Source organism: Hirundo rustica, chromosome 1, assembly GCF_015227805.2.
Source record: "Hirundo rustica isolate bHirRus1 chromosome 1, bHirRus1.pri.v3, whole genome shotgun sequence".
In the NCBI taxonomy this organism is placed as follows: Eukaryota; Metazoa; Chordata; class Aves; order Passeriformes; family Hirundinidae; genus Hirundo; species Hirundo rustica.
In genome coordinates, this window is record NC_053450.1 from 11,150,455 (window position 1) to 11,161,391 (window position 10,937).

A 10,937-nucleotide genomic window follows, 5' to 3' on the forward strand; every position below is an offset into this window, starting at 1 on the left:
TTGTAATATTCTAAGGCTTTTTGGCTTTTGATACCCTGTTAACTTTTGTAAAAGTAATAAAAATGTAGGTGTGAAGTATTTTTCTTTCCCATTTGAAAGCTGTTAAATAACATAAATGCTTTTTTGCCTGCTAGTAATTTGGTAAAGACTTGATAATAAACCGAATTTGTGATGAAGCAGCTAACTTTCTCATTTCATTTTGACTTCTCTAGAGAAGTTGGAGGTTGCACCACCATCTCCAGGACAACTGAGACATGGTAAAAGAAGAATGTTTGTTGAATGTGGTTCAGTATTTGTGCAATCTCTCTTTGAATTGGCTTCATCCTTGTTCCACAACTCTTGTCCTCATCCCTGTTGTATGGAGTAAAAGAAACCCAAAGCAAGCACCAACACTCACCCTGCTGCCTTTGTTTCATAACACCTCGGCTGGAGAATGTGCAACAATTACTGAAAGTAGGACAGAAAGCCCAAATGAGAGCACGCACTTCAAAGCCAGCAGCAAAAATTGTTTTTCTAAGCCAAGCAGTGTTGGTGCTGCAGTGCCTTGTGGAGGTTTTGTGTTTTAAAAGAACTGAGAAGTGGTATAAAATTGCAGAGAAATTGGAAACAGATTGTGTATTTATAATACCATGATTCTGATGGTATCTGATTTACTTTCCAAATTAGTGTATTTTTGTAGTTTTGTACTCTGGAGTGAGCAAATTTATTCAGGCAAACATTTTCCTTTTCTAATTATCTACAACTATTTACATTTTTTTCTAATTTGGTTCCTTCTCTCTCTCCCTGTCCTTTGTCCCTGGGGTTCTGTTTGCTCCATGAATTCAAAAATTCTGTCCATTTCACTACCAGTTAGAGGTCCCAGTTTAGCTTCAGTACACACATGTTGAAAACACTGGGCGAATCTGTGTGCTTTTTTTGTTCTTTATGTTTTGTGGGGTTCATCCTGTGATAGTTTAAAAATAATTGGAAAGTTTAATATGTTTTGTGCTGTAGTCTTTTACCTGTGCAGGTTAGAAGATAAGTGTATTCTCACAAAGTAGTTACAGATGTCCATTCATGTTCTACTACATAAGCATGAAAGATCTTGAATGTGACTTTGGTTTTTTTGTATGGTCATGGATTCATAATGTCTGCAGAAATGAAACCCAAAAGGTATTGATACCAGTTTCTTTTCACATGACTGTGAGGTTCATGCACTCTTCTTTCATCCCTCTTCCTTGGTTTGCATCTCTTTAAGTTTATAAAATGTAGGAATTATGTCCAACCAAATCCATACTGAATATCTGCTGCATTTTAAATGTCAAAAAATTAAAAATTTCAACTTTCAGCTGTCTTTTTTGTCATGTAGTCTGTCCTCATGCTATGTTTAGTCTTAGGAAGTAAGCATCTTGAAACTCAGCTGGAGACAATGCTATGCAAATTCAATCCCACCCCCATCAAAAGCTTACAGGCTAAAACCTGAGAGAGAAAATGAAGCAGGACAAAATGGAATGATACAGTAGCACTTTGCTCATTCTTAGAAATTACTCAGACCAGCATCTTCCAAGCTTCTGTACCAGAAAATATTTTCAGAAAGGGTTTCAGAAGTAAAAAGAAGAAAATGCATGAAACAAAAGGTGGAACTTGGTTTCTTAAGCAGTGTATTAATGAACAGCTACAAGTCTAACTTGCACTGAGGATAGTGCACAAACAAAATCAAGATAGAAAAGTTTTGGTTGAAATGGTGAGATAATATATGACACACTAGTGAAACCCACCTTAGCATTTGCAGATTTAGCTGAAGGAGTTTTGACAAGAATTGTCTAGCTCCAGACAATGCTTTTAAAATACAAAATTTTAGGAATGTGTGAAGAAGATGGAGCTCTTGCATAGAATTATTGAGGGACTTTCAGAGAAAGGGCCTTTATTTCAAGCAAGAGAAGAATGCAGGGAGTCTGGTGAGACAGTTTGGTGATCTTCAGTGATACTGCAGTATCACTGTAAGGTCTGTAAATAATACCAGAGTTTGTGCAATTTTAAGTATTTCTGTTATACACTAGTAGGCATAAGTGACTTCCACCTGAAATGGTACAAGTAATTGCAAAGTAGGTTGTTTATCTGGTTCTTCACAAGGCATTAGTAACATTTTTGTGTAGCAAAGGGTTTTACCACACCTGCCAGCAGCAAAAAGGTGACCAGTAGGAAAGCAAGTTTGTGTATTTTGCCTTTGTTTCTCTTAAAACCACTATTCGACATTTCAGTTAGTCCTGTTCACTAGTGAACTCTTATAAATATTTTTTTTTTCTTTGTTACTTATTTCTTTTAGTGTTCTTCCACAACGCATTACCTTTTGTAGGGTTTGGATTTTTGGATAACGCAATTATGATTGCTGCGGTAAGTTCACTGTTTAATTCCTTGATCAAGTCTGTAAGATTAATATTTTTCAAGAGAACAGAATAGAATGGCCTGTGAGGTCTAGTCTAGAAAGTCCCTCTGTTCAGGACCTTCTCAGGGTCTTTAGTCTAACCTCCTGCTCAAAGCAGAACCAGCTGTAAGATGAGACCAAGTTGTTCATGGTTTTATCCTGAGGGACTTGAGAAATCCAGGGGCAGCCTGTCTGAACAACCTGTTCCAGTGCTCAGCTGTCCTCAAATGTTTTGCTGTATCCAACTGGACTACATCTTGTTTTACTTCATGCACATTGTCTCTCATCTTTTGACCATGTACTGCTGTTTCATGATGCAGATCATGTTGTTTTGTTTCTTCAGCTGAAAACATAGGGAGCTGTGATACTGTGTTTTATTTGTTTGCTTGGTATTTGTAGAAGTTTCTGTTCAGGGCTGTACATTCAGCTAAGAATTGCAGAGGGGAAGATGGTATGCAGGGATAGGGGCTGCAGGTTTGTCCACCAGCTGCCTGCTATGAGAGTATGAAAGATTAAAAGACTTTCAGAAATAGGCCCTTGCCTTAGGGGGAAATATATATGCCAGTAAGATAGGATCTCTGTGATCTAATAGAAGAAATGTCTATTTATCGTTTCACTTTTAACATAGACAAGCAATAAACAATTCTTCTGTCAGTTGTATCAATACGATTTATTTATACTCCAAAACCTTCAAATAATGAGAAAACTGTTTATTTTTCAGGGAACCCAAATAGAATTGTCAATTGGAGTTGTCTTAGGAATTTCAACTATGGCAGGCAAGTATTAAAATTGCAGCATATTTAGACTAATATGGCACATTCCTATCTTTTAGGCTGAAAGTAGCACACAGGGCTGGAAATGGTTCTTCCTCAGTCTTGCAGCTGCCTTTCCTAATAAAGAAACAACCTCTGGGTGAGGCAAGGACATATTCCATTTGCAGAAATGGAATTTCAGTTCAAATAGCTGTTAAAATGCTTTTTGTTGATTTCAACCCAACAATTCAAATCCTGGGTCAGTTGGAAAAGTGTATTTGGATTTTTCTAAGGGAACTGCGATAAATTCCACAGGGCCCAGTATCAGTGTATGTGGATATATGTATTTGTATGTTGCTGTTTGCTTGCGGTGCTAAGTGGAGATCAGTGTTGGTGTCATTTTACTGCAATTCTTGGTGGCTCCTCTGCCTTGGTGAGATACCACAGGAAGGCCAAGCAGCCACCCTGCTCCTGCACTGGCCAAAACTGATAAGCTCTGCTCAAGAGCTTGGTGCCTCTGCAGTTTCAGAGATCCACCAGCTGCAGGTGCAGCATTGCTCGAAAGCACGAGGAGGGAGAGCTTAACTGAAAATGTTGCAGCAGAACAAGTTAAAGATTTGGAAATTTGCAGGCCTTGGTTCTATGTGAGGCAGTCACAGGGAAGCTTATCTTAGTAAGGTCTGCTGTGAAATAATGTATTTTGTGTGTTCTCTGTCCCCTTGTGTACAGTATTTCTTCTTAAATTGGCACAGTTCATGGATACGTTGACATGTTTGTCAAAGCTGCATACCTGAGTGACAGCTCCTATTTCCAGTGCTCCTGTGCCTCTTCAGGCACTGGAAGGTCTTGCTTGGTGTCTAGCATTAGCTGCATGGAGCTGACAACCATGCACAGCTGTTCTGAATTCTGATCTCTAAAGTTATGTTGATTTCCAGGTGTTAGCGTTGTCTTTTTGTATTTGTCAAGATTTTGCCATGTAAATTAAGAAAAAATGGTTGCACCTCTTATTAATTCTAGTCTGCTACTGTTATTAGACTGTAATAAGGTCAGAATAAAAACACTAAAATATAAGTAACTTAGGTCTAGTCTTTAATTCTATATAAATTGAGAGTGAGCATCACTGGAGGGTGGGAGCTGGTTTGTTTTGTTTGTAGCTAAAATAATACCTTTTTCTCTTCCCTCTTCCTCCCTCCAGCTGCAGCTTTGGGAAACCTTGTTTCAGATTTAGCTGGACTGGGGTACGTATGAACTTGTGTTAAGAATATTAACTGCATTCATTGAGATGCAAAGTGGAAAAATATTTTTGTTGTCATATAATATAGCTCTGCATAATATACCCTCTCAGGTTGTTATCCCAGATGTGAAGGGATTTCTTTCTCCTCAGCTAAAAACAATACCTCTGCAGCGTCTTCAGGTCTAGGTATACCTATTGTTGATAAAAACAGATACAGCTTATTTTAGATTTTAAAGGAAATTTCTGCATAACTGCTAAAAGTAAAGCTGTTTGTTATGCCTGTTTTTCCCACTTTCCCTCTGTTTTCTGCAAATTACAAGGCTTGCCACTAACTAGTCTGAGTGTGACCTTTCTTCCAAGCAAAGGTTACTTTTAAAGTTCTGCAAAAATGCATTAACGTTCACACTAGTTTTGTTGTGCTGCATAAAGTTTTTTTGGAAATACTGTATATTAAATCAGTGAGATAATTAAGTAACTTTGCAAAATATGACCTTAAGAAGTCTGAACTCTTTCCCATAGTTTTCCTTCAATCATTTTATGCTGAAGGAAAAGCTCTTGGTTTTAAGTTCAAGTATTTCAAAACCTGCACTAGAAGATACTGTGAGATTCACAATTGTTTTTTCTTGTTTTCTTGTTCTTCCAGTCTTGCAGGTTATGTAGAAGCTTTGGCTTCACGACTGGGTCTGTCAATCCCTGACCTGACACCCAAACAAGCTGACATGTGGCAGACCCGTCTCAGTGCACACTTGGTGAGTATCCTGTGGGCAGCACTGCTGGTGTGGAGCTTTTTCTGTTGAAACTAGCTGATAAATGCTTTTTGTCACTTTTCCCATTTATTCCTTAATGACCACCAGCATTGTGCATGTTCCCCAGAGGGTTTAGTCTTGAGCCCACATCAGGGAGAATCAAGAGATTGGATTTTTTTGAGCTTGAGTGGTTTTTTGGTATGCAGCAAGCCCCAAGTGACGTGGACAGTGTCTGCAATGACTTTGTGTATGCTGTGCAGATACCTGGGTTGAGCTCTGGCTATGGTGATAAGATAATTTACTTGGAAGTTATGATCCCTTAGTACTCCTGTACATTCTTTGTCAAGGGCTTGCTATTTGTATACTTGTGCTGGTTTGTACTAATTTCTAATATTCTATAATTAGCTTGGATATGAAATCAGCTTTTCTCTGGACAGACTTTTAGCATTTGAGTAATACTCACTGCCTGTGTTTATAGTTACAGGACACTCATCTTGCTGAGGCATTTTCAGGGTGATTACTTATGTAACATTTAAACATTTGAAGTGGTCCCACTTCAGCAGTGAGAGCAATGATTAAAGAAACAGGTTATCAAAAACTGAGTAAAGGAACAGATACTTCACTTTACCAGAATGAGCCTTCGTTGGGAAAAAGACTTTTGCAGATTTAAGGGAGGAGAAATAGCTCTTACTGATGAAAAGTTATGGTAGAAAGTCAGGTTTTAGCAGTGATAGATCAAAGCACAGAGCAGTGAAGAGTTGGCATATTGTCAGGGGACTGCCCCATAGTCCAAGAGTCTTCTCAGTAAGAGCTGAGCCTGTGGCAAAAACTTGTCATTGGACTCAGTTTGTTCATACTCCTTTTCTGTGAAAAGACTTCTGTGCACATTTGCCTGTATGATAGCCTTTTTTCTTTTTTACCTACTGTATCAAGTTTTTCAACACTTATCCACCTACTGCTATTGATGTGGTTTGGAGGCTGCTTGTCTTACTATATTTCCTCTCCTCTTGACTTATACATTCAGGTCAACTGAAATGTTTTCCAGTTTTTGTTGGTTTTGCCTTGTGCCTTTGAAAGCCATAATGTTTGCAAGGAGCCACTCATTCCTTTGATGATTTGCAGTACCAGATACAAGAAAATGCATTTATAATTGCACCTAAATGCGTGTAGGTGTTGTTTGGTGGTTTATTGTTTGGGGGTTTTTTTTCCCTTTTTTGTCTTTCTGGCCATTCCGCTAATCCATTGAATGCCTATTTTCTCCCTTACCACTTGTGTAGTTCTTCATGATCATTGCCCTCCTCCTTTTTCAGAATTGTCTTTTGTCATAGCAGACACTGTTTCCAACCTTGTCATATCTGTCTCTCTCTCATAGGCTGTGTTTCTAGTCTGCATGCTAAGAAAAAAGTGACTCCAAGCTGAAAACTAGAACAAGGAATGTGTGTCCTGGGTGTGGTGGTACGTGGGAAATAAGTAACAACTGATCAGTGCAAAACTTAATTTTTTCCCCCCTTTCTTTAGGGTAAAGCTATTGGAGTGACCATTGGCTGCATTTTAGGAATGTTTCCTTTGTTGTTCTTTGGCGAGGAGGAAGAAAAACTGGAAGAAAAATAATAATCTTTTTACAAGACATATACAAATGTAAACTACTGTACCTCAATTATTCAATTATGCTGTCAATATTTAGGAATTAACAGACAGTAAAAAAATGTATAGACTTGGGAACAAAACCTTCAGCATGTCATTTTATGGAAACACTAATTTATTGTGGCCTTGTTGTGTTCAGTACTTCTTTTTATAAGATACCATCTAACTTTTTATTTAATTGTAAATTTTTAAAGTGTTTTCACTTATGGCAAGATGTTTACCACTTTCCCCTTTGAACTTATTCTTTAATGGATTATTACTTCAATTATCCATCATGGATGACAGTATCACTCTTGAGTTGCATATTGGTTCCTTAACAGTTGTAATTGCATGACAGAAATATCACTGGTGTCCATCAGGTCCTTCAATGCAGATTATTAAGAAGATCAGTGATGAGTAAGTCGAAGTCCCTCACTTTGCAAGGTGACTGGTTGCCTCTCACCAGCCATCATTTTACACTGCCTTAGATTAGCTATTTCAGTGATCTTTGACAGTATAGTTTCATTTTTGTCACAATTCTGACTGTAGCATCTCTGAGTTGTCTTCTGAGATGATCATGTTGATGCTTTGACAAGGTAAGTGTTTCCAGTGTAGGCTCTCTACCAAGTCCATTTTTAAAGTAATGTTTGAACACCTTCTGTACTTCCATATTCATGCCTCATTTCTCCTTGTTCCCAAAACAGTGTTTTGAGAATTGAGTTGAAATATCCTTAAATTTGTCTTCCTCTGGTTTGAGTGTGGTATTAAAGAATTCAGGCCAACTGCTTCTAAACCACAAACAACTTTTAAAATTGTTCCACTTAAAATATGGTATGAATAGTTGATTGGGTAGGTGAGGTCAGGGAGCAGTTCAGGGTATGAATGAATGCTGGCATTGCAAGTTTGTAATGAGTGGTTCAGTTGAAATGTTAAGTGTACCATCAGTCTGGATTAGAGGACCTGATTTGATGATAATACCTTTATGTTCATCATCAAAGATTAAAGCCTTTGCTACTCTTTTTTTTTCCTGAGACAATTAGTTAAAAAAAAAAAAAAAAAAGGCAACAAAAATAGGAGAATTGAGGCTTCTAAAGTGTTGGTTTTTTTTTTTACTTTTATTTTGCAGTCTTACTTGGGATATTATAGACCTGACAGTGCAGTATCATGTAACTCTGCTTTTTTATATGGTTATAAATAAAATGATGACAACTATTGAATATTCATGCTATTTCAGGATCTTACTTGCCACTAGCATAATGCTAAACTGCTAATTACCGTGTTGAAGAGAAGGTTTTTTCCTTGTTTGAATACCATTTGGAGAAGCCACTAAAAAGTGGCACAGCCAGGGCACTTTGAAAATTTTATTGCTGAAATTGCTAGCACTTCTGAAACCTAGAAAGAAATGTTTAAAAAAAATTAAGTCTCCTGATGATTTTATTTGCTATAGGAAAAGTCTTATTGGAACATGTGTGTGTTTTACAAAGTTCGTTGCTTATCTCACTGTTATAAATCTGACTTCTCTGTTCTCATTTCTAGAAGCCCTTTAACAGCAATTCTGAAACTGACTTTAATGAGGGTGACACTTGTATCTGTTTCTTGAAAAGCAGATGCTGAAAGCTTGGAGTGAGTAGTCCTAGTAGTATGTGCTGTACTTTGTCCATTAAACCATGAAAATCTGGATCGAGCTGTAAAACTGAACGAAAGCTCAGCCAAGCATCAAACACAAATGCAGAGAAGTTTAGGCTTGCACTTTAAAGATGGAAGCTTTTTTAAAATAAAATTAAATAAACCAACAACAAACCCTACAACTCTAACAAAACAAAAAGCAAACAAACAAAAACACCCAAACATCCCCAATCCACAAAAACAATCCAGAAAGGCAATTATGCACTCTTTCACCAATAGATTGCTGCTGGTTTACAGTACTTCAGTGTTCAGAGGGTTTTTTTTCACTCATCCACACATTTGTCTGCCTTAAACTTTTTACTGTTCTGCCTCTGCCTGCACTTTTATTTCTATACAAAAATGTGTTTTCCACGTTTTTCTTAAAGTACAAGTTAAAGCAGTTTTGCATAGCTTCTTTTATCGCTGTTCTTAAAATTATTTCAACACTGTTTCTCATTAAGATACTGGCATCTTGATTGGAATCTTCCAGCAGTGGCCAAATCTCTGTTCTTTGGTGTTGTACCATCAGAACACTGTATTCATCACTCCAGTACAACTCATGAGAACAATTGGAAGGTTGTGCCAGCTGTCAGCGTAGTATTTGTTTTATAATGGCAATAGGAAAGACTGTGTACTATTGTTAAATAGCTTGTGCATGTAAATTGAGTATCTTTTTTGCTGTATGTCAAACTATTGTACTGCTACCAGTGCTTTTATTGAGAATCAATGAACTAAAATATCTTGAAAGAAGTTAATCATGTGTCGTCTTGTTAAACTGTTTAGTTGACCACAAAAATGTGGAGGGCAAGTGACACATGGTAAGAAATATTGGGTATTTCAGTCTGATACCATAATGAAATAGGTGATTTCTGGGGTTTCATTATTTGATAAAAGTGAAGAATAACTTGTGATGTGAGAGGATTGGTGGTGCTGCTGGATGCTTGGAGAAGGTGCTTATTGGGGCCAATCTGCCCCCCTGAAAACCAGGTAGTTTCCTTTGGCTGCAGGATCCACACTTACGTCGACATGGCACTGCTTTGTGTGTAAGGGAAGATCTGTGCCTGATCTGTGCCCTGTCTCTCCACAAGGAGAGTGGGTTTTCTGCATTATATGGATGAAAGTAATCCCTGATGCTCTGATCACGCTTATTAAAACCTTAACTGGGAAGACAGAGTCTCCTTTTTTTTCTGGTACCTTCTCCCTCCTTGATAAAATAAAAAAAACAAAACACTGCAGGCTTGTTCAGAGATTTCAGTATTGCTCTATTTTTAATTCTATCAGTTTGTCCTGTGTTTACAGGATTTTTTTTTGCCTTGAAGGGCTGGTAGACCCGAAATTGTGTTTGAAATACTGTCTTCTGTTGTAACTTAAATTATAAATGTATCTTTGACTGTATGTTATCTCTAGGAACAAAGAACATGCATCTGATAATAGGGTTACCCAAATCTTCTTGCCAGTGTTTTCTCATGCATGTACTTTTACATAAATTATTTGAATTTAGACAACATATTTTGTATTGTCTTTAATTAAATTGTTGAACTTTCTGTAAACTTTTGTACTACAGCAAAGCTGTTCTGTGTTTCTTTATTAGACCAGATGCTGGAGGAGAAATGTTTATAATATCCTGTGGGTATTCAGCCTCAGTTACACAAAACAGGAATTTATTATATTTAAGTTATAAGCAAATGGTCCTTTGTCACTGTCATAGGAAATACCACCATGGAGTGGTACTTCTGTCTCTTCATGCTCAGAAGAGAGCAATTTAAATAATTAAAATGTTTGCATGGTAAACTGGTGGTGTTTGTGATTAATATTAATCAGAAGTTCACTTGCACTTGAACTTTTGGAATTAACTGAGGATTTTTGTATGTAAACTAAGCATTTTTGAACTTTCCTGGACTTTGGAGCTCCTCAGGTTTTTTTTGTTTTTACTCGTTGGTCAGTTCCTTTTGTGGATGTCTGTGCGAGAAGTGCTGTGAGTAAAACATCTGTACTGTAAGGATAGTCTCATTTAATTTTGAGAACCTCTACAGGCTGGCTGTATTTTACTCCATTTTGGTTGCTTTGTGTAGTTCAACTTCATTCATGATGTTCAGAGAGTCTGTCACACTTCTACTGGACATTTCCCTCTTCCTGATCTGATGTTTTACATGGTCTAATGACAAGCTGACAGAGCAGCAGTATATAAACTGAAGGCCTTAATAAAGTATGGAGGAATTATCACCCTGCTCTGAGAGCCTTATGCCTCTGGAATTTTTTTGATCTAAAATACTAAGAAAATAGCTAGGCCTCCTAACACAAATTCAAGCTCCCATTTTAAAGTCTTTATTAGATGTTTGTTAAGGATCTTCCCCTGTCTCAGTGTTCAGGACCCTTGGCATCCAGAGTGTGGCTTCAGAATAGCATTGGGGCAGGATGGGGGCTGCGGGCCAAAGGTTTGGGCAAACTTGAAATTTTGAAGCCAGGCAAGATAGATGCAGAAGGAATTTTTTTATTTTGTGTTGGAAGACATG

The 10,937-nt window shown here is 37.5% G+C and overlaps 1 protein-coding gene across 1 annotated transcript in view; it reads left to right on the forward strand.

Moving 5' to 3' along the window:
* Positions 1 to 9,931, forward strand: part of TMEM65 (transmembrane protein 65) — a 32,088-nt gene extending 22,157 nt beyond the window's left edge. Inside the window, exons 3-8 of the mRNA XM_040067832.2 lie at positions 213 to 257; positions 2,306 to 2,373; positions 3,126 to 3,180; positions 4,352 to 4,394; positions 5,034 to 5,139; positions 6,655 to 9,931. Of these exons, the coding sequence (XP_039923766.1) occupies positions 213 to 257; positions 2,306 to 2,373; positions 3,126 to 3,180; positions 4,352 to 4,394; positions 5,034 to 5,139; positions 6,655 to 6,747 (410 nt within the window). The 3' untranslated portion in view covers positions 6,748 to 9,931. The remainder of the gene's footprint in view (positions 1 to 212; positions 258 to 2,305; positions 2,374 to 3,125; positions 3,181 to 4,351; positions 4,395 to 5,033; positions 5,140 to 6,654) is intronic.
* Positions 9,932 to 10,937: the final 1,006 nt, after the last annotated feature.